General features: G+C 53.8%; 1 protein-coding gene across 1 annotated transcript; it reads right to left on the reverse strand.

The window, feature by feature from the left end:
* Positions 1–2206: 2206 nt before the first annotated feature.
* On the reverse strand, positions 2207–11622 carry EMILIN3 (elastin microfibril interfacer 3). The gene is made up of 4 exons (XM_005524900.2): positions 11432–11622; positions 8310–8432; positions 5190–5437; positions 2207–4686 (listed from the first exon to the last, which is right to left on the reverse strand). The coding sequence occupies exons 1-4, from the start codon at positions 11620–11622 to the stop codon at positions 2792–2794; spliced, it is 2457 nt and encodes an 818-aa protein (XP_005524957.2). The 3' UTR covers positions 2207–2791.
* Positions 11623–23396: the final 11774 nt, after the last annotated feature.

Below are 23396 nucleotides of genomic sequence, written 5' to 3' on the forward strand. Positions count from 1 at the left end.
CAAAGGCAGAAGCACTGCTGGGCTCTTTCCTCCAGTCTGGCAAATACCTTCTCCTTCCCTGACCCCTGTGTGTAAGCCATCTCCTTGTCTGCCACTTCTGGAAGCCACACAAAAATCATTTTGATCTTGGAAACCTCAGTAAGAAATACTTTATTTTTTTCCTTTCCAGTACAAACAGTTTTTTAGCTTTTAAAATCTGAACAAATAGACATGGTTTTAAAAACAATAGAACACAGTCTTTTAACAGGATCAGTTATCAACTGCCTCAGAAAGCTGCCCATGCAAGGACAACCCCATGGGCAGCATTTCCTTAGTCTGCAAGCAATTTTTAAAAAATGCCCGGTTTTGTACAAAGTTCCTTTCACTTTTTAAACATGAATAGCTGAGAACTGAAATAACAAACTGTCCATAGCTTCAAGTGACTAGTCAGGAATAGTCCAAACATAGCACCATTTTCCGGAAGGTCAGACTTCTTCCTTGTCCTAGTTTTGTTATGGCCAGTCCTCGCTCCCTCTTTTCTGGGGAAGCTGTTCCTGTTCAGCCACTCTAACCCAGCCCTGGCTGGGGAGCAGGGAGCCTGGCCCTTGGCTTGGTTTTCTCTTTGGTTTTCTCCCTGGTGTGAGGGGATGGAGAAGGGGCTTAGGCAGAAAGCTCCCCATGCAGCATGAGGGCTCCCCTGGCCCATCACAAAGTACTGAGGGTTGGCTTAAGACTCCTTCCTTAGACTGGAGAAAAAAATAGGTTTTATTGTCTAAGAGCAGGTTTTGCAGGATGCCCAATGGCAGCAGAAGGTCATTCCTCACCTGGAGCAGTGTCTCAGCAGCTGGAGGGTAGCTCCAAATCAGCAAAGCCCAGAGCAGTGAGAGTGGATTCTGGTGCTGTGAGCACCTGGCAGGGCTGAGAAAGTGGTGGGGGGAGCCACGTGTCCTCTCTATGCTCTCACAGCTGATGGCTCGTGCTCCTCTGGCAGGGGAACAAGGTTTTGCACAAGGGCAACATGTTGTGGCTACTGGTCTCAGTGATCCCTGTGGTCCTCCCTATCCTGGAAGCATGTTTAAGGGAGCTCCCACAGATTTTCTGGGTGATAAAAGGTGCCCAGATGCATCTCTGCTGGGAGCTGCTGCTGGTTTGTGCTGGTCAGAGCACAGAGCTGCTCCTTTACGCAATCAGGGGGGATCAGGGAGGGAATCATGGCGCAGAGGATTAGGGACAGCCTGGTGAGGGTGACAGGCACTGTGTGCGAGCCAAAGACTGGCTTGTGTGGAAGGGTTCGTGAGCTACAATGCTGAGAGAAAAATATGTTCCTCTGCTATAAAGTGCCAGAGTTGCTTGGATGGAGGCTCTGTAATTTCCTCCTCATCCTAGTAATGAAGTCCCCATTAGCTGATCAGCAGAGGGTGCCCATGGTGGGCTCCAAGGGAGAGGTGGATTCTGTGAGCAACAGCTCTGGACTGCTCAGGAAAGTGGACAACGTTCTCCAGCCTACCTATTCATGGGAAACTAGAGTCAAGCTGGGTAAATGACGTGGGTTTTTCATTCTGAGCTGAGGACAGGTCTCCAGAAGTGTTCTCACAGATGCCCTGCCTTGTTCCACATCATTGTTGGTCCCAGGGCTACTGGCATCCCAGTGGGATCAGAAGAGGATGTGAAGTGAGGATGCAGGCTCCTGCTCCTCCACTGCTGTACTCACACCCTGGAGCAGCTGGAACTCTCCTGCCTGGGACCAGATGATGGAGTTCACAGTTTAAGAACGAAAACAGAAAGAACCAGAGCTGGAGGACAGGACTGCTCTGTGCCCAGCTTGGTCTCAGCAGAGACCTATGGACACACCTCTCCCTGGGGAAGACACATGTTTTCCATAACCCATCATGTCAGTCCCAGGTGTAACCAGAGAGCCCAGCAAAGTGGGATTGCAAAGCACAGCAGCCCCAGGGACCACGGGACTCTCTCCAAACACTGCTGCCACAGATCTTAGCTCCTCAGTGTGGAGCTAAAATAATCTTTGGATTATGGCAAAGGACACAGGGGCAGCATTAGGAAACTGGAATCAGATGAGCACCATAACACAATTGTTCAAAAATATACATACACATACAATATATATATTATATATATATATATATACATATACATATGCATATGTATTTTCCTAATGCACACCCTCATATGCTCCATAAGGCATGTGCATTTGCATGGAAGGGGAACATTATAAATGGATTTACCATACATAAGGAGGGCTGCCATCTCGGAGAAGGGAAGCCAGTTCCTGGAGGAACATGTGAATACGTGTGTTCTTTGAAATCTACAATTCCTGTGGTGAGTTTTATTCCCTGCAAGGAGCCCGGGCTCTGCTCAGTCTCTGGATTAAAATGCAGGTGGTCTTTAGGTCAGAGGAACTATTCCTCAGCTGATAATTATAGGGTTTTATTCTTCAAAAAATGATAAATCCACAAAAATAAAATTAAAAAAAAAAGTTTCTGCCTCCAGCTTACTCTTGAATTTTTCTTCTGGGGTTATCAGCCCAGGAACCAAAGCAACACCCCCAGCCAGGAGGCAGTGACACTGCTGCACCAGGGTCAGGACAGTTGCTGAGCATCAGGAGGGGAGTACCAGCATGGTGGAGTTAAAGAGAAGTGGGACCAACAAGATTAGGGGGGAAAAAAAAATGTAGCAGCTTTTCATAAAAAAAATTATCCCAAGAACTGTTGTCACATTGGAGCAAGTCTGTGTAATATAATTTAATCCTGTCCTCCACAGCAGGAGAAGGAAGACACATAGCTTGGCAGTGTGGCTAATGCTGCCTCCTCTCTGCCTTCTCTTCTAAGTGCCCAACCTGTTCCGCCAGCTCAGAGACCTTGGCTTGGCAGTCAAGCAAGTTGTCCTTCAGTCCCGTTATTTCCTGAGAGTGGGCAGCCAGTGTCCCATTCATGTGGTCCATGTAGTCCCACAGACTGCCCGTGTGTTTCTCCAGTTCCTCCCTGATGTTGTCCAGGCTGCCAGTGATGGCCCCCAGCCTGCCGCAGGCGCTCTCTACCCGCGCCACCCGCTCATCGAAGTGAGAGACCTCCTGCTGCAGGCCATGGGCCACGTTCTTGCAGGAGCTCAGGTCGCTGACAATCCTGGCTTTGAGTCGCTCCAGGTCTCCCTTGAGGTTCAGGACACGGCGGTTGCTGAAGAAAAGCTGGGAGCCTTGGTCGTTGACTTTCTCCTGGATGGAGTGGACCTCATCCTCAATCTTCCGCTCGTGCTCATCTAGTGAGGAGTTGACATGTGTCACGGTGTCTGAGTACTGGGAGACAGAGTTCTTGAGCCCTGTCAGAGACTTGCTCACAGTGTTCAGGTTGATCTTTAGCAAGGTGATCTCCCCTTGCAAAGCCCCCGATGCTTCCTCCTCGATTCGCCGCTGGATCTCCAGGATGGTGGCGTTCAGCTTGCGCAGGAGGTCATAATTGCTGTCCATCCGGAGGAGCAGGTCCTGGTTCTTACTCTGGCAATCCTCGATCTCTGTCCGAAAGGTCTCCACATCTTTGGAGGCAGAGGTGCAGCCCAGGGAGCAGGTGCTCTCCAGTGTGATGAGGCGATTCTGCAACACCTCCAGTGTCTCATCTGTTCGTTTCCTCATGCTGGCAAGCTCCCCTTCCAGCACAGGCACCACTGCCCCATCCATGGCCATAGGAGAGCTGACATTGTTCAGCTCCCCAACAATGGTCATGAATCTGTCCTCCAGGGTCTGCATTTTGTCTTCAAAGGCAGTCCTCATGCCATCCACCTCTGCCACCACTGTGCCTTTCATGCTGTCCTCTATACCAGAGCAGCAGCTCCCTGTTTCCCTCTCTGTAGCATTGAGCCTGGCTTCCAGGTCCTCAAAGCGCCCTTCAAAGAGGTTCCCTAGGGTGACAGTGGAGATTTCTCCATCCAGGCGTGATTGCAGGTTCTTCTGGGACTCGGAGATGCTGTGAAGGCCTTTCTCAAGGATGTTCATGCGATCGGTGAGGTAATCCAGGTTGCTGCAGCAGCTTTCCACCACTGTCAGCCCTTGGATCTGGGTCTCCAGCTGAGAGATCTCTTTCTTGATCTCCAGCTCCTTCCCATCCAGCGTCTGCTGCAGCCGCAGGTTGGCAGCTTTCTCCTCCTCACACTGCTGCCGCACCTCTTGGATGCGGAAATCACACGTGGTCTGGATCTTACCCAGCTTCTTCTCAAAGCCGTCGAGCAGCTCTCCACGCAGGTTGCTCAGCCTCGTGTCCACGTACTCCTCCAGCAGGTCGATGGAGGTGAGGGGCGAGGGCCTGGCGGATTCCAGCAGGTGCTTGATCTGCCCGTCGTGGTCCAGGACCATGCCCTGAACCTCGTGCAGCAGATCCACCTTGGTTTTCAGCACATCGCTCACCTCCGTCACTTTGGTCAGGATCTCCCCTACGGGAGGGTACGTGGCGATGTCGGCTTTGTCTGCCACGTCCACCAGGCCGTCGGGAATGATGCCGAAGCCCACGGATGAGTCTGGCGTGCCTGGGCTGTTCATCAGGGAGCCGATCATCTTGGTGGTGTCCTCCTGGATGGCCAACCGCAGGCGGTCACCCAGCCCACTCACCATGGTGTGCAGGCTGTCGTAGGACTGGGAAAGGCGCCTCACCTCCTCCTCCAGCCGATCCAGGCGGTCCCCGAAGAGGCCAGGCAGCTTCCTGCCTGCACAGGGAAGGAAATTGAGAGGGCACAATGAGGGCTGGTGCTCCTTTAACTTCCCTCCTTTAAATCCTTTCCCATAATAACCTTGTGTCCTGCCCTCTGTTATTTCAGCAAAATCTCAGCCCACACCTCTCCTTAAGCTATTAGGAAACCCTCTTTCCTCTTGGGATCCAGCCCTCCATCCCCAAGTTCAACAGCAGGTGATGATAACAGCCCAGGAGAGCTTCATCTTGAGACACACCCTATCAACCCCATAATTAATGGAAAAATGCTCTAAATCAATGAGGAAAGGCAATTTTGAAGCTGAATGTTTTGAAAGAAACAAGACTTAAAAAACAAGTGGTCCTCAAAGCAAACAAATGTCAGATCTCTAACAGAAAACATGTCACCCACTGAATTTTTGCCAGATTCATGCTCTGCACTGGAACAGAGAGAACCTGGAGGTTTGAGTGCATGACAATGGTGTGATGACCTGGGGACATGAAGCAGGAGCAAGATCTCACCATATTGATTCTTCTTTGGTCCTGGAAACAGGTCAGGGTGGCTTTTGGGATAGGGAGGAAGTCTGGGCATTGGAAACATCTTTTGCCCAGGAGGCATTTTAGGGCTGGGATGCTGGGGCAGAAGGCCAGGCTGGTCTGTCGGGCTGTCATGGCACCCTTCTCCCATGAAGCCTGGGCAGCACCTCCAGGACAGCTCGGTCACTGTCTTGTATCCAATCTTGTATTTGGGCCTGAAGAAGGTGCGGTACCTTTCCAGGAGAGAGGAGGGAGAGAGAAGAGAGTTTAGAGAAGCAACCTCAACATCAAACAATGGAGCAGGGTCATGGTCCTGCTGAAGGTGGGAGATCCGGGCACATGGAAAAGCCTGGCTGAATCCCTTGTGCTGCACCTGCAGACCATGGCCCATCTTCTCCAAGAGCTCTTGCTGCACCATAGCCCAGTGTAGCATTACAGTGGGGCTTGGGGAGAGTATTTTTAACCTAGGACACTGTGTTGATTTACAACTGCAGCTCCAAGTGTATTGCTGCAGTCCCTGGCCTGATAGGTGACCAATGTGACAATGCCACACTGTTTGGCAACTTCAGCACAGCACAAGATGAAATGATGGAACTGATTTCAAAAGCCCTGCATGCTCACATCACCTCTAAGAGGGAAGTGGACTGCATGTAAGAGTGGTTTGCACTTTGAATTGAACTATATAACTTCCCAGTGGGATCAAAAAAAGTCTTCTTCTCAACTGTGATCCTGTCTGGAAGGCCCTTTGGAAAGGTATTTTCTCTCTGTGTGGAGGGCATCAGTTTGCTGGGCAGCCTAACAGGATGGCCTGGTGAGGGTCTCCAGAGTGATGCTGTGATGTGCACAGAGGGATGGCTCCTTACACTGCCTCCTGCCCCAGCTGGGATGCCCTGGGAAGTGTCTCCATCATGAATTTGGGTACTGCAGCATTGATCCTCCCACACCCAGAACACAAGGTGCAAGCCCACCTCACACCTACCCCCTCTGCTCTCACTCTGGATGGGGTCCCACCAGCCATGGGGGAGGATTCAGCTGCTCCCTGCTCCTCTGTGCCACTTCCCTGTGAGGCAGCAGTGATGGGACAGGACCCTGCTGGCACCTGTGTCCCCCCACCAGCTGAGCTGAGCCACACAGAGCTGAACACAGCACTTTTCTCAACACCTCTAAGTACCAATGCTTTAAGCCTTCCTTTTGGAAATTTCCAATCTGAATTTACCAGGGCCTGAAAATCCTGAAGTCTGCTGTTTTGCAACAACACACACGATCAGCCTCTTGTTCTTCTCCAGCATGTTCAGCAGAAGGTCTTGGAGGAGCAGCACAGCCATCCATGCTGCAGAGGGGCTGCAGAAGGCACTTATCCATCAGTCAGGGCAGCACATGGGGCTGATTCCCTGCCATCCATGTCCTTGTCCAAATCCAGGGTCCCCAGCCCAGGCTGCAGCCCCTGGCAGTGCTTCCACACGATTCCCCATGAGATACAGCCACCTCCATACACACCACAGGGCAGGGGGATAATCCAAACCCAAATCATCCGCTCTTTGAATCTCTTCAAAACGTCTCATCAATTTCCCAAAGGGACAGTTTCAAAACAAGCTCTTCTTGTTACTCCTCTTCACAGGCACTGCTGAGTTTCAATGAGCTTTCCTTCTGTTGTAGTGTGTAGAAACCTGCCTGGATGTACCAGGGGAGATTGCTGCTCCAGCCACTGTCAGGGGGTGAAGAAAGGAGGAGGATGGCATCCAAAAGGCAGAGCACCTTCTCTGTGTCATCCCAGCACCTCCTCTGTGTCATCTCAGCCTCCACAGAGGAGCTCCAAGCCTTGGGCACCTCCAAATCTTTCACCCCTGCACCAAACAGCAGCAAGAAGTATTTGCAGCCAGCTGCACAAATATTAGCTGATGGTCAAGCATGTGGAAAATCCATGTTCCCCTTTTGTCCATGGATGAAGCATCTGAAGCTCTGCAGAAAATTCAGCTGTGGGTCCATCTGCCCTCAGAAAGCACCCTGGTTTCACCCTGGTTTTGTTTCAAGGAAACAGAGGCCATTGTGGAGAATGGAGAAGCCTTGGAAACCTCCTCCATGGGTACCAGCAGCTGCAGGATGTCCTGAAGTCCCCAAATGCTGCTCAGACATTTGTGATGGAAAGAACAAGTGAGTGAGGGGGTCTGGCTGCCCATCTCTGCCAGAAGAGGATGAGAGCAGAGCCCATGGCACCACCAGGACAAGAAGAGTCCCAGCCAGCTGCCACAGGATGGGTACTAGGCTCTGACAAGAACTTCTCTTATCCCAGTTTTCCTCTGTGCTCAGCTCTGCTCCCCAAGCCTGGGGAGGATGCAGGACAGCTTTTCCACATGGGGTGGCATCCCCAGAGGGTGGTGAGGCACAAAGCCCCAATGTCTGCAGCTCCAGCTGTGGAGCAGTGAAATGTTTCCTTCCAGCACTGATGAGGTGGTAAAGAGTTTTGCAAATATTTTCCTGGAGCAGGAAGCACAGAACCATCCCCAGCCACAGGCTCCATTTCCTCATCCTCTCAGTCAGGTTCTCACCGAGTTGCCATCGTTCTGCCTCATTGCAGGTCCATGACAAACTGCTTTCCTACACACATGCACAGACACCTCCAACTTCCCACGATTTCCAGATTTATTTCTGAATCATGGAATTTCCTGAATTTGAAGGGACCCATAAGAATCACTGTGCCCATCAACTGCACAGAACACCCCCAAAAATCCCACCATGGGCCTGAGAGCATTGTCCAAATGCTTCTTCAACTCTGTCAGGCCATGACCAACTTCCCTGGGAAGCCTTTTCCAGGGCTCAACCACCATCTGGGTGAAAACCTTTTCATGACATCCAATCAAATCCAAATCCTCCCCTGACAGTTTCTGAGGAGGGATGGAGCTCCCTCACCCTCCTGACAGATCCCACCTTGCCTCCTTCCCAACACCAGGGCCCTGCCACTGACTGCCATGTCCAGAGAAAGTCCTTCAGCCCCTTTCACTGCTCTCTGGAAAGTGGGGGCTCGTGGTCAGGAAGGTGGCACAGGTCTCAGGAGAAAGAGGTCTTTAGGAGGGGAAGGGAGCCATGCCTGGTATCCCCCATACTCACAGCACTTTCCCTGGGCATTTGGGTCCCCAGCTGCACTTGTGGTACTCAGCCTTGACGTAGCTCTCAGCCCCGTCCTGCAGCGTGCACGTCACATTGCGCTGCACCACGTAGGCACAGTAGCTCCTGGGGGAAACACAGTGAGACACTGTCACCCCCTGCCCAGCAGACAGCAGTGCCTGCAGCACTGGACACCGCCAGTGAGGTCTGGGGGGCAGGAGCTGGAAGGAGCTCCCCAGCTTGGGCAGCTGCTGGGGAGATGCATCACAACCATGCTGCAGGAACGTGGCTCCTGTCACAGTCACAGCCACGTTGCCACCAGTGCTGGTGGTGTCCCCAGAGTTGGGCTGTGCTTGGCACAGCATGGACTGTGTGGTGAGACAGGCTGTGAGGACAATCAGAATCCCAGAAACAGCTCCAGCAGTGCCTGGCAGGGGTGGTCTGTCCTGCTGCAGTTCCTGGAGCACCGCCAGTGCAGGGGCCAACCCAAGAGCCTCCAGCCCTTGCTGTGGGTGCTGCCACAGACAAGGCACAGGGAGGAGATGCTGCTCTTCAGGGCTGCAGCATCATGGGTCCCTCCATCACGGAGTAGATCTGGGAAGGAGGCTGGAAACCCCTTCAGATCTCTAGGGCAGTTAGTACAGAGAGCCTCTCCCCTCCTGCCAGCCGCCTGCAGCTGCGTGCCACAGGTACCAGCCAGCTTTCCTGAGCCAAGCAGCAAAGGCGCTGAGGATAAGCTGGCTGGGAGGAAGGCAGTGTGTGGGAAGGATGTAGGGCTGCTGGTGGGACAGATGGAGGCCAAGGCTGCTCCAGCTGAAGGCAGGGCTGCCGGCAGGAGCAGATGGACTTGGTCCACAGGGGCAGAGACAGCAGGGATGTGTGGTGAGGCAGGGATTAAGGACAGGGGGATGTGGCAGACGGCAGAGCGGGAGGAGAGGAGGGCACAGGCCCACAGTGCTGAGCAGAGCTGAGGCAGGAGGTCAGCGGGATGGAGCAGATGGGCCAGCGCAAGCTGCAGGTGCAGAGAGGTGTTCAGTGAGGCGAGAGGACAAGGCTTCCCCCTTGCCAGCTGGGGAGCTTGGTATGGATGGGTAGGGAAAGTGCTTTGTCTTCACCTGTTTGCCATCAGGGCTTGTCCCTCCTTCATCAATCTTTCCCCACTCAGGGCGAGCCAAAACCCTGCTGCTCTGGCCCCTGAGTGTGACATGGTGGGGCTGGGGGAGGGCTGTGCACACCCACCCTGTGCATGCACACACACACACTCCAACAGGAGACACCATAGCCCTTCTTACCAAACCCTTCTGCTCCATCCTGACAGTAACTTTCCTCTGCCTCCACCTGCCAAAGGTGTCTCAACACCACCCAGACCATCATGGCAAGCCCATGAGAGCTGGGCTGAGGCCCTGCTGCTCGTTCCTGTGCTCAGCCCTGAGGCTGTGCTCCACAGGCTGTGTAATGGCCATGCCAGGGAATTCCAACTGCATCCCAGCCTGTGACCAGGCAGCTGAGCTGCAGCAACCCCAGCTGCCTCCCAGTGCCCCCATTCAGAGGCCATGAGCAGGGTACACGATCTCCAACAGCCCACATGGGGCAGGAGCTCCCTCTGTGAAGCACCAAGGTGTGAGCAGGGTCATCCTCCCTCCAAGCCTCTCTCTGCTCTCTTCCAGCCAGGATCCCCCGATCCCACACCCCCAGCTCATCCCACTTGCTCCCCCCAGGAGCTGCACCAGCACATCCACCCCAGCCCCTCACCCAGGGCTCCTGGGATGGGCACAGAGCTCCCATTTGTGAGTGGCACTTCCAGCCTGGCCAGACCTGAGTGGCTCTGCCCTGGTGAGGGGCTGCCAGGCTCAGAGCATGAGCAGGGCCCTGTGCTGCTCCCTGCTCCTCCACAAGTGACTCATTCATCCGTGCACAGGACCACAGGATGAGGAAGGCCAGCCACTTCTCCTAACTGGAGGCAAAGGAGTTCATGTGTGTATGTGGAAACTTAGGATCACCGTCTATCCATAAATCCAGCTTACAAACACACCATCTACTGCCTCTAAGGCAGCTAGTAGCCAATACAGGCACATCTACTAGCCACTGCAAATAAACATTGTCTGCCTGTGACTGCTCGGGTTAGTGTGGTTCTGGCTCACTCTCCCTCCCAGAACCCCATCCCTTCTCACACACCTGTGGCAGGCAGTTTTATAACTCCAGCCTGATGTTTTTAGAGTGAGCAGCTGGAAAGTGTTATGAGTTTTTGAAATCTCTCACTGGCACTGCCAGTATTGTTCGTCCCGAGTGTTACTTTATTCATTTCAGCTTGTTCATAACCCCACATCCTCCCTCTTTCAAAGGAGCCCGGCAGAAACTGCTCGAGCAAACAAGCTGAGAGTGAAGCGACACCCCCCTCTCCGCCCCCAGTGTAACAACTCTTATGCAACCGAACGGAAAAAGGCTACAGTATGTGTAAAACCCACATTCCTCGCTGCCTGAGCTTCCCAGGTTTCTTGAAAACCTATTTAAACTCCAGTATGTACGTATTTTACAAGCAAATTCCCTCCAAACCCACCTGTTTTCACGCGTAGGTCTGTGCACTGCCATCCTCCCTCCCGCACATCCCCACCCCCGGGCCCATGGCACGCAGAGCAGGTACACGCACTTACCCCAAACCCACACAGGGGCACCCCCATCGCCACCTCCCCAGCGCCGTCCCGCACCGTAGCACACGTGTCCCCACCGCACGCAGCCCGTTCCCTCCTGGAAATACAACTCCCTCCATCTAGGGGGGCACTGGGATGTACGGACACCGCTGCGCTGCCGCCAGCCCTTGCTCAGTACCTGCCAGACGATACGGAGCAAGGGATGCCCGCGGCCGGTACCCAGGGACTCCTGCCCGGCCAGGGATGCCCGCAGGCGAGTCCTGGGGAAGGTACCTATGGTCGGCACCGGGCTTTGGGAGCCCGCGGCAGCCCGGCCGCCGGGGATGCTGCCCCTAGAGCCCAGACGCGTGGCCGGCGCCCGGTGGCCGCGGTCTGTTCCCGGTAAGGGATGCCCGAGGGAGACCCGGCTCGGTCCCGGGGCTGCGGCTCCCGGTGCCCTCCGGATGGGCTGCGCGGCCGCGGCCGGGGGTCGCTTACTTGTGCTTGCCCACGGGCTTGCCGAGCTGCGGGCTGGAGCCGGCCGTGTAGAGGCTGTACCTGCCGCCGAAGGGCAGGGGGGCGGCTGGTGGGTAGAAGGCACCCTTGGCGTCGGCGAGGGCCAGCAGCGTCCCCAGGGAGAGGCAGGCGAGCAGCGCTCCGCGGCGGCGCAGCGCCCGCGCCCGCCGCATGGTCCCGGCCCGGCGGAGCGGGATGGGGCGGGATGGGACGGGGCTGCCGCGGGGCCCCGCCGGGACAGCGCTGCGGAGGGGACCGGAGCGCCCTGCCCTGCCCGGCCCCTGCCTGTCCCTGTCCCTATCCCTGTCCCTATCCCTGTCCCTGTCCCTGTCCCTACCCCTGCCCGGCGGCACACGCCGCTCCGCCGCCCGCCCGTCCCCTTTTGTACGGCGGGGAGGGGGCGGGCCGCGCTCCTCCTCCCGCCCTCCCACGGCCACCGACCCCGGCCCCGCGGGCGGGGAGACAAAGCGAAACCCCCCGACCCCCACTCTCCCCCCGTGCAGCCCTCGCCAGCGGTGCCGCGGCCCGGGCGGAGCGCGCTGCCGACCCCGGCGGGGGCTGGAAGGGGCTCGCACCCTCTCCCGGCCCCGGCCCCCTCTTCTCCCTTTCTCCCGATGCCCCCTCCCTGCGCACGGGGCGTTTGCCCCCACGGGATAGCAGGTGCAGCGGGCTCTGGAGCCCTCCGGCTCCTGGTTCCCCCCTCCCCAGCTCTGCTCTGCTTCATCCCGGAGCACAAGCGAGAGAAAGGCTGAAGCGACCCTCACTCTGCCCCTGAGGGCATCGGTGCTGCTGGAGATTGGCAGCTGTCAATCATTTGGCTGGCACCAGCCTGGAGCATCGAGCACTCCCCAGCGAACCCAGCACCTGCAGGAATGGGGAGAGGGAAGCAGTGCTATTTTGGAGCCCTCCCCAGATTTTTACTTTGGATCCAGGCCCCAGGAGAGAGGGGGGAATCCCTTGCCTTTCCCTGCAGACCCCCAGATCGCCCATAGCCAAGCACATTTCATCTTTCACTACTCTGGAAGGCATGTTTGTGTCTCCTTGCCACCCTGCCCTGCAGAGATCCCTGCTAACCTGCACCCCAACACCCCCACCCACGGGTGACCCACTACAGGATGCACCCTGAGCACCCTGCCCTGCCCTGCCAGCCCTCCCCAGCCTCCAAACCATTAACTACAGCACTTCAAGACCCTTTGTGTGAGCCACAGCTGTTAGGTAGGGGGGAAAGGACCCCTACCTGGGGCACTGGGCACTTTGGGAGAGGATAACATCCCCAGTGCTACCCAGTGGAGGTCACACTGAAGCCCTGCAGAGGTGAAGCTATGCCAGGGAACAGGAAATTTTGTGATATATGCAGACAGTTACACCCTTGGACATCCCACCAAAACCTCACCAGAGTTTTTGATGAGACTCCTGTCTTGGCTGGCAGAAGCCAACTTTAGGTCAGGGAAGCACCATGACAAGGTGTGTCATGCTTTTCCAAAACTCTTGGAGGAAAACAAGAGGTGGCTAAGAAAAGATGGCTGGGTGAAATTCCAAATGAAGGCGTGAAACCTGCTGCTGAGGGAAGGAGGCATCGAGGCTTGGGCTGACACTGAGACATCAAGGCTTGGGCTGAGACAGAGATGATAAGATACTGAGACAAACAGCCTTTTTCAGTTAAAATGAGTCTTTGGCTCAGTCTGAGGTGAGTACGGAAACATTATCAGGAGGACAAAAATCCGTCAGAAGGCCAAGGGGGGAGAGGCAGGCTGGACAGAGCAGGCAGAAAAGCAGGAGGAGGGAGCCTGAGCACTGAAGCAGTGCATCCTTCTGGTTCAAGCTGCTGCAGGGTGTTGCTGAGCCGCCATGCGCCTGTCAGGCTGCACCCCAGAGGTGCTGCAGCGTGGTTTGTACGTGGAATATTTGGCAGCACGTGAAGCAATCCTCATCCAGCTGGTGCACTGAATTGTTCCGCTCCGCTGGGATGCTGCAGGAGGGACGGTCCATAAGCAACTCTATAAAAACAAACAAAAGCCAACCGAGCCTGCCTGGTTTGACGCTGGATGCCAAAGTGGAGAACGAAGCCTGAGCACAACTTTAATTCTTTTTCCCTGTGCGCAGGGAGTGTGAGCCAGTTCTAATAACAGCATGCTGCACGTGTGTGTCTGAGGCCTCCGGAAAAAAACATCTGGTGTTGCACGGCTTCAGAGAGAGCCCTTGGCCCCGGCCTTTGAGCCTGTGCTGTGCTGATGGGTACAACGGGGCTGGGTTAAAAGTGCTCGTTCATTCTCACCAGCTTGGCTGGGAAAGGGAGGGAGGTGGGGGTCATTGCTCTTGGGTGGGTGTGTCTGTCTGTCAGTCACTGCTGTCCAAACACGCCTTTGAAGCACCAGATCCCTTTCTGCCAGATTTCAGAGTGAGGAAGGATCCTCAGAGAGACTGAATCCCATTTTCTTGTTCTATCATGTAATTGTTTACGAAAAAAGACATCTGAGTAGACAAGAGAACGCCAAACTTAGGTCCCAGCTGAGGAAATGGATTCATCATCAACTTTTTTGTAAGACATCAAGGAATCCATACAGGAGAGAGCCATTATGGGTGCCCCAAACCACGGGGAAAACTCTCATTAGCTGTGAGCTAGTCCAGCCATGAGACACATAGCAGCAGGAAACTGAGATTTGTGAAGTTCTCGTCTCAGGGAGCAGCTCAGGTTGAACTCTTTGGTGCTCAGCTGTGCTGCTGCCAGTTCCCACCACACTGCAAGCCCTGGCCAGGCACAGGAGGGTGCCCGTGAGGAGCCTGGCTTGGCAACCTGGCTTTGGACATGTGGAGAACAAACAGGAGACTCCTTACTCCCAGGGCATCCTCCCAACAATCACACAGCCATGTCCCAGGGCTGATAGAAAAGGTGCCAATCCCCATCTCCCAGAGCTGTGAAGCACATGCTGAGTAGAATGGAAGGGCTTTGCTAAACTGAACTGCTGCTCTCTGGTCAGGGAACACCAGCCCTTGGTGCTTCCCAGAGCAAAGATCTGCTTTCTCCCCTGGCTTCACCTGGAGAGTAAAGGGATTGGATTGGAGCTGCTGCTGCTCAAATCTGGATGCTGGGAAAAGGAGGTGCCTAACCAGGAGGGTTGTGTCCATCAGTGATTCCATATGAGCACATCCTGCAAAGGCTCACCATGTGCCTAGGGAGCTTCTTTCTCCATTTGGATTGCCAGGAGCTGATTATTTTGGTTCCACCTCTCATTCCTGCACAGCTATGCTCCAAGCCTGTCCAGAAATGAGCAGGTAGAAGTTTTTCCTTACCAAGGATCCAGCAGATCCATTATGCAGGACACAGGAGGCACCCAGAAACAGGAGCTGAGCAGGAAGAGATGAGAGCAAGAGCAGAGGCATTACAGACAGCTACTGCCCTGCTCCAGCCCCTGGGGAGGGCTGGGGGAACCACCACGAGGCTAATTTCACGAGCGGATGGCACCAAACAGTGACCTGTTCTGCTTCCCATGCTTTTTAATTAACACTTGCGCGGCCTCATCAGCTGAGTAATTGCCTCCCTTCATGGGTCAACAAGCCAGCAGCCCCTGACCTCCTGTTCCCATCTGGGCAGGAGGTTTGGTGCCTGCACAGGGCGCAGTGGGTGTGCGCTCTCGTACCACCAGACCCACAGTGACAGCAAAAGTGATAGCACAGCCCAGGAACTCTGCAACTCAGCTTCATCTTGGCCAGGACCAGCCTTGCCCACCCTAATGCTGAGCTTTAAATAGGTTCCACTGGTGGAAAACCCCCCACCACGCTGGGCAGTAAGAGGGTAGTTGCTCTCTCTGTTGCCATGGGATAGGAGCAGATTGCAGCAAGGGAAATTTAAGTTGAATATTAATAATAAAACAGTATCTGCTAGTAAAAATAATATAACCCTGGAGGAGACTGTATTGAGCCATCTGGAGATTTTAAAGGAAAGGTTAGATTAAAAAAAAAACCTGTCAGGACCAATTTGAGGTAGGGAAACGGATTGGATGGCTTCCCAAGAGCTCTCCCAGCCTGAGTTTTTCCAAGTCCAAATTCATTTCCCAAAGTGGCAAGGCAAGAGAGCAGCTCTATTTAGAGGCAGAGTTTCTCCCTAGTGATTCCCACTGGATCAAAGGCATTCCTTGAATTGGCACTCACAGAGGCCTTTTCTCTTGGCAGCAGTTCTGTGTCTGTGAGAGAGAGAACCTTCTGGACGGCCTGGATTTCCCAGGTGCACATCCATCAGGACCCACTCAGGGCTCATTCTCCCATGTCATAATCCCTGGGAAGATCCCACAGCTATCCCACACTGCTTCCCCAGCCCCAGGGAGGGATGGGAACACTGTGTTGCCCAAACTGTCAGGCAGGACGCATGTCCCAAATGCCACAGCATTGCAGTGGGACACCAGTTTGAGGAGAACAGTGATAGTTCTGCAGGTGCTCCAATTCCCAGCTAAAACAGAGCTCAGGGAAATCCACCATGCTCATGATTCAGCCACAGCACAGGAAGCTCTTTTTGGCTCCCAGAGCATGCTTTTGCCCTTCTCCTTGCTGGGCATGGACCACTCCTCCCATTGGTCTCAGCGGGAAGGGGATGCAGGCGGGCAGGCAGGAGACATCCCTGGTGCATCAGAAACCCAGGCAGGTCACAGCATTGGCCTTGTTTGGAGGTTGCCACGGTTTTGCTCTGAACTAGCCCCTGGCCCCGGTCCCAGGGGTGTGATTGGAGTGTGTGTGTCCCCCAAACGGGGGCTGGGGGCACCTGGGCTTGCCCAGGCTCTGGAGGAAGCTGCGACCAGGGGCTGAGAACAAAATCCCTTTCTTCGTGGGAAAGCAGAGTGACTTGAAGTGGTCAGACAGCCTTATCTCTGGTTTCGAAAGCCACACGCTGATCATTTGTCAAGATTAGCGCGTGCGGTAGAAGGGATGGAGCTGTTCCAAATCCTCGCTCACATCTCTTCCCTGGGCTCACGGCCATTCATAAAAATGCCAGAGCAGCAGCGGCGGCGGCAGCACATACTGGGGTTGTGGTTTGGGGAGGACTAGGAGGGGTCAACCACAGGTTACACAAGCTCTGAGCAGGGAAAAGAATACACAGGTTGCTTTATTTATATATCCATTAGTGTCTTTCCTTCAGGAAAATGTGCAGGGAGACTGGCAGTGGGAGATTTAGCAAGGCTGAGGGGCAGGAAGGAGGTGATGTGCTTAAAAAACTTTTCCCAGCTATGCCAGGACTGCAGGGATGAGAGCATTAACAGGCAGCAGCCATGGAGATGGAGCAGGAGCAGTCCCAGGATTCAGCAGCACATAGGTCAGGATGAAGAGGAGGAAAGGAGGAGATGACACCTCCCCAGTAAACCCCAACATGCTGATGGTGGGGTGCTGGGGACCTGTGAGCCCCAAGGAGGAGCAACCCTGATCTCAGCTGAGCAGGAGTCTGGGGATGCTATAAAAGCCCAGGGCTAGGGAGGAGAAGGGGTTTTGTTTCCCAGAGCATCCGGGGTATGAGAGAAGAGGTTGCTCTGTGAGCAGATAAAGATCTGGGAGGGATCCCTAGGGCAAGGAAAAATGTTAATCTGCTCCTGCCTACCTGAAAGGATATCCCTGAAGCCAAAGGAAAGTGGTAGGAGAGGAAAACGTCTTCAGAGTGCAGGCTGAGGCTGAGTCAGGCACAGAGCTGTGCTGGCAGGAGCAGGACTGAAGCCACGTGCTATGAGGGAAGGTTCAGCTGGGGAGCTTTGGCTGGAGGGGTCCTTGCAAGGCAATTCCTGTCCATCCTGGAGAGGGCTCTGGCAGCAGGACATGGGCTTGCTCATGCTCATGAGGCCATGGGGCTCCCTGCTGCAATGCCCTGACAGAGAAGAGATGTCTGAGATGCCAGCCCCATGGATCTGGGAGCCAGCTCATCCCCCAACAGAAACACATTGTCCTACAGGCTGTCTGCAGGGCCTGAGGCTTCAGGGCTCCTGTGTCAATGTCCTTCTCTAGGGATTGCCCCTGGTGCAAGAAACAATTTCATTGCTTTTGGGTTAAAGAAATGCCCCAGAACTGTGTAGATGATCTTTAAGGTGCCTTCCAGCCCAAGCCAGCTGACATGTTTGATTGCTTCTCCGTGGCTCAGCCTGGTCCTTTGCAGAGCTGTGCCTTTGGATTTTAGGAAGATCCATATTATTCCTTAGCTGTGTGTCCAGCTGAGTCACTTTCTGCCTTTCCTGGAAACAGGATGATGGCAGCCACCCAGCAACTGAGTCACAAAACCTCTGCTCAGTGACCTCACTGCTGCACACAGCGGAAGAAAAGCACCATAGGAGCAGAAAGAAAATACTTTTCTTTCAGGATGTGGGGAATATTGAAGGACAATAATACAAACAAACTTCCTAGGTGATTTTTTTTTTTTTTTAATTCACAAATAATTTTTTGAATTCAAAAATAATTTTTTAATTTGGTACCTGGTTCATGCAAGCAAGGGAAGGACCCGAAGCCAAGTCTGCTGGGGTGACTTCAGCAGGAGACAGGGACATGAGGGACAGTTGTGGATACAAGTTTCCCTGTACATGGTGGTGTATCACAGGGGTGATGGCCGAGGGCAGAGGCGGCTGCAGGGCTCTGTGAAGAAGCAGCCTGAGGTTTGTTCTCCCTCCTCCATCTCCTGCATTTTAGAGACACAAACCAGAACTTCCCAGGACGCAGCAACAGCTTGCTTGGATGAGGATTGTCCCAGTGGCAAATGAGTGTTTCTGTGGTGAATGATGGACAGCAGCCCACTTGGGATAAGTTTTCCTGCACATCTGATTCTCTGTTTTGTGCCTATTTTTGCCTAGCCATGAACATTTTGCCTGGAGATGGGGTCCTGGGACAGCAGGAAGTTTTCCCATACCTCAGGTCTGCTTTTTCTTGGCTGTGGTCATGACCTGCTTGTTCCAAGCCATGGGCAGCACGGCTCCCTCATGTCCCCAAGCTCTGGGTGACTCTGGATATACCAAATGTGAGAACAGCTGGGCTGAAACCCTGCCATCATCCACATCACTCGAGGCAAGGGGATGAGTGGCAGCTATTTTTGGGTTCAGAGGGAGGCCCTTCATGTCCTGTTGCTGCAGCCAGCTCTGCCTCATCCTCTGAGGTGACACCACAGGCACGCGGGTGCGATGAGAATGGCCATAAATAACAGGTGGTTATTTATGCACGGGGAAGAAAGCGTAACTGATACCAGCTTGGGCTCCCTCCAGACCTGCTTGGAGCTCATGGCTGATACTTGGCTTCACCCTCTTCGCTTTGCAAGCAGCTGTTCCTGCAGGCCCTGCATCTGCGCTTGGCCTGCGGCAGTGTTTGCTAATCCTCTGTCTCACTGTACAGCAACGTGCGCTCGCCAAGGTCCCACCAACCCATCATCAACAAAAAAATAAAAGAGGAGGAGAACTTGATATCTTCTGCAAGTGAAATAGCTTGGGTTCAGTCTTGGAGAACTTCCCGAACTCTCAAGGAATTTCCTGGTCTCAGGAATCTGCCAAAATTTGGGATCTGCCTCGCTTGGGCTGTGCATATTTCCAGAGCGCACGCTGTGGTGTTGTGTTTTAGTTTTCCACCCCTGACTTTGCAAGGGCACACTCTCCCTGAATGGGTCAACTACAACAGGAAGGAAAGTGTCCCCCTGACAAGCTGCAGGAATACAGAGGGATTTATTTAATATCCCTTAATTATGGGATCAATGGGATTTTCAGTCCTAAATTCCTGTCTTGCTTCGCCATGCCAAAACCCAGGCTTTTATTGCAGCCCTCGTGAACATGGAAACTTGGGTGCAGTTGTAATACTTTGGGTTAGTGGCTCCATGGCAGACTTGGAATTAAAGGCATAACCTCAGCTTAACTAGTAACTCATATTTTTATCAAAATATAAAAATAATGCCTTTGCAGCAGAAGGCAGCCCTTCTGTTTGTAGCTGGGGCTCGATGTTCTTGTGTTTATTGCACGTATTCCAAAAGGAAACAAGGTTCTGGGTGGAAAGAGCGCATCCCCTACCCTCAGAACAAACTCAAATGAAATTCCTCAAGGTCTTTTTCCAAAAAATTAATGCTGTCTGGATTGCAACCAGGTTGTTTTTGACCAGCTTTAATCTGTGAAATCAACACCGACTCAGGAAATGCTTAGATTGACTCTGAAGGAGGATTTGGCCAGAACTTTTCTCCTATTTATAAAGGATAGTTGGAAAACAGCAAAACCTCCCAGAGGGGACCTGTCCTGACCTCCCTGTTTAACCAGTACAGTCCCGAGGGGTTTTAGCACTCCTTAACTCTTGGGTTTGTCCCCAGGAGCTCAGCAACCCACTTGGATCATGCCTGGTGCTGGAGCCTGGGACAATCCAATCCCATTGGATTCAGTGGACTTTGGACCAGTATTCCTGTGAGCCAGCAGTGCTATTTTGGGAAAAACCCAGACCCTGCAGGCAATGGGTCAGAGCTGAACCCTTAGAAGCACCATCCTCCTCCCAGCTCCAACAGGTACCAGCCCAAGGAGCTGCTCTTTGCCTCCCTGTTTCCTCTCGGTACCTCGGCATTGCAAGGTCTCCAAATCCTGGGTTTGGGTTGAGCAGAGCCTGGTCCAGAAGAGCCCATGGCATCCCCCAGGTCCTCCCATATCTCGTTGTCCCTCCTTCCCCATCCAAGGCCCTGCAAGGGAATTGCAACCAATTCGCAAAATTGTCACCCTTGAGAGAAGGAGGAAAAGAAAACCCAGCATGAGCACATGTGGCGGGCAGGGGGAAGTGGCTGCTGCAAAGTAAGCAGTGCCTTTAAAGAAGTGTTTGTCTGGGGTTTGTTTAGTTATCCTCTAGGTAATTTTACAGCTGAGGAGGCTGGGCCATTCAGGCAATGGCCAAAACAATATCTCCACTGTCTGAGCAGCTCTCGTGGCTCGGCACGGCTCAGTGGTGCTGGGGGGGCAGAGGGAGGACGGCAAAGAGAAATTTCTTGTACCGGCCGTAGCCAGAGAACGCCATGGAGGATGTCCTGTAATTAAGACATCGCTTTGAACGATCAAGCCACTCTGCTGTCAGGTTGAATAAAGCTCTGGGCTCAGGCTGCCTGTGAGAGGGGGAGGAAGTGAAAAAGCCCAGTCCCATCATTTTGACCTGAACTGTGGCTCCAGGTTCAGGACAGGGATGCTCCCTGTGGAGGGGGTTGATGGGATGAAGGCTAAGGTCCCTTGTTCCCTTGGGCAGTGTGGAGTTGGAGGCAATTCTGCCCTGCCTGTGCCCATCTCTGCCACCAGGCCCTGGGAACCCGCAGCTCCAGCCTGTCAGACACAGGGAAACGGGACTCCAGAATGCTGACTCACCCTCATGGAGATGTGTGTGCCAGGGCAATCCTGCCCCCATCCCAAAGCACTGTTTGTCCTGTCGGATCCCAGGCTGAAATCCCCAATGCAATCCCCAGGAAAAACTCCCCTGCCTCTTCCCAAGGCCTTGTGCAGCCCAAGTTGGAAATGTGGGGGCTCGAGTCTGTGAGCACTACGTGCAAATAGCTCAGATCAGCTCACAGAGCTGTTCCCAAGAGCCGGAGCACTCGCTGCTGGCAGCCAGCTTGCAGGAGGATACCGATATTTCATGCAGACATGGCGAGAAACCAGCCCTGTTTCCCATTCACAAGGGGTGGCTCCAAAACAACACAGAGATCTGTCACAGCATATATGTGGCATCTGTGCAAATTGGCCTGACTGCCTAAATAATTCCATATATATTTATAAACTGTGAGATGTAACGTTTTTTCCTGTTTACTTTTCGGTTGAATTCCTTGCTCATGGAAATGAGAGCTGCAGCGCAGCGGCTAGACATAACCATTGTATGGGGAAGACACTGTACAAACTGTCCTAGAAAATTCTGCCAAAATGCCAGGCCACATCAGCCCTGATCTGCAGCCCCTCGCCCCTTCCCACACGTTCCCCCCTGTTCTCCCGCTGCGCCCGTGCATGGAGCTGAACCCAGCCCAGAGCTCCCTACCAAGGGGGGTGCTTGCCCAAATATTAATTGGGAGAGAGATTGGTTTGGACCCACAGCAAGGAAGGTGGAAAAGAGGGAGAAAAGCATGGTGAAGTTTTCCAGCCTGCCAGGATTGCTGTGAATCTGAGCTGGGCAAATCATCCATGGATGAAATCAGAAGAGGTCTCTGCCCCACCAGCCATAGGTGGGATGTCCTCCCACGTGCTGCTGAGCATTGTGGAGCTGGCAGCATCCCGGAGGTTGGCAGTGTGAGCCCCTTTGTGCCAGGGCTTGGACAGCAGCACATCACTGTCCCCACCAGGATCTCCCATGGCTGAACTCAGTGCTCAGCATTTGCTGGGCATCTCTGGGGTATTGCTGAATTGCTGTGCCCAGGAGAGTAAGGTCAGCCAAGGGGGGGCAGGTCCCTGGCTCTGCTCCTTGGTCTGTTTTTGTGGCCAAGCACGTGGGATGGTGCCCTGGTTGTGTGGGAACTGCAGTGCTTATACCAGAAGCAGCCCTTGCACTCTTATGGGTTTGGAATTGAGGCAGCCAGAGAATTTGTGCCTCTGGAATTTGAGGGATAGGTGCAAAATGAGTGGTTTAAGGAGCTCACAAGGTTTCTGTGTCAGCCACCAAGGGAGTCAATGCAGGCATAGCTGTTGTTGCCCAGTACCACAGCCCCGTGAAGGGCCAGGACCTGCTGGAGGGGGGATAACACATCTGCTGGGGAAAGAAGGAAAAGGAAAGGGAGAAAAGATTTTAAACATTGAAAGTGAAACGTAAACTCCATTTAAAGGCTACATGGAGGCCACATGTGAGGCTGTCAGCTCCCCAAGGGGGCTCTGTGAGGGTGGTAAGAGGGGCCCGAGCTTCTCCATCCCTCAAAGGGGCTCAACCTTCTTCATGTACCTTGAGGGCTGGGCTGGCACATCCCACCCTGCCTGGAACATCCAGGTCCTGCATGGCCAAGGGCAGGTAAGGAAGGAGGAGTCTCTGGGTCCCACCGGCTTTTCCCCATGCCACTGTACCCCTCTCCCCTCTCAGGGGCACTCTGACCCTCAGGAGGACTCACTGCCACGTACTGGCTCTTGCTCAACATCCCCTGCAAAGCAGGAGAGGGCAAAACAACCTCTTCCACGGCTGACAGACAGCAAGGATGGAGCAGGGCAATGAGAATGTGTGGGACCTCTGTGTGTTTGCACTTGCATCACCCTGGTTGCTCCCCACCTCAAATCCATGTCACCTGCTGGTGCCATCTTTGCTTTCCACTCTATTTATACCATCAATTCAATTTAAAACTTATTTAGCAGTGACCATAGCTATTGTGTCATATTTATTTATAGCCTTTCACACTTGCTTCTGTTCACTCTGTTGGTTATTTCAGTCACATTTCTTGTCCCTTACATAAAGGTCTGGGAACAGCTGTGCTGGAGCAGATCAAAGGCCTGGGCAGCCCCACGTCGCCTCTCAAATACGAGCCAGCGGCAGGAACGGGGAAAGGAGGAATGAAGTGCGTGTGCAGGGATGCTCCTGGCAATGAAAGGGTGAGGCACACCTCCAGGTCATCCCCCTGCAGCCCCCTGGGACCTCCCTGAACCGCTCTAATCTCCTCTGCAATGCAGTTTTACTCCTGACCTCCCCACTGCCCCACCACAAATGTCACATTTCATGGTGCCCCTGGTGAAGGGGGACTGTGACCGTGGTGTGCGTTCCCCTGGGGCCTGGGGGATCAGCTGGTGGTGGAAGGGATCCCCTGTGAGCAAGGGGATAATAGTAACTATAAAGAGTAACTGTTGAATTCCTAGAAATGCCTTAAAATCAGGGATTCCTGTGCTTGCACATGGCTCTGGGAGCAGATGGGAGCATGGCTGCCTCCCAGCTTCTGCCTTCTGTGTGGGGATGACGTGGGATAACCAAAAGCACTGGGAGGTGCTCTGCCCCAGAGGCCTGAAGCGAGGATGTGGGTGAGCTCCCACATGAGTGA

This window comes from Pseudopodoces humilis, chromosome 19 (assembly GCF_049639895.1).
Source record: "Pseudopodoces humilis isolate 2021_Gansu_Grassland_sample_001 chromosome 19, ASM4963989v1, whole genome shotgun sequence".
NCBI lineage: Eukaryota > Metazoa > Chordata > Aves > Passeriformes > Paridae > Pseudopodoces > Pseudopodoces humilis.

Coding starts and splice junctions, on each gene's coding strand:
- EMILIN3 (XM_005524900.2), bottom strand. CDS start 11,622: ATGCGGCGGGCGCGGGCGCTGCGCCGCCGCGGAGCGCTGCTCGCCTGC. Junction 8,433..11,431: donor AAGCCCGTGGGCAAGCACAA/GTAAGCGACCCC, acceptor TGTTTCCCCCAG/GAGCTACTGTGCCTACGTGG. Junction 5,438..8,309: donor AAATGCCCAGGGAAAGTGCT/GTGAGTATGGGG, acceptor TCTCCTGGAAAG/GTACCGCACCTTCTTCAGGC.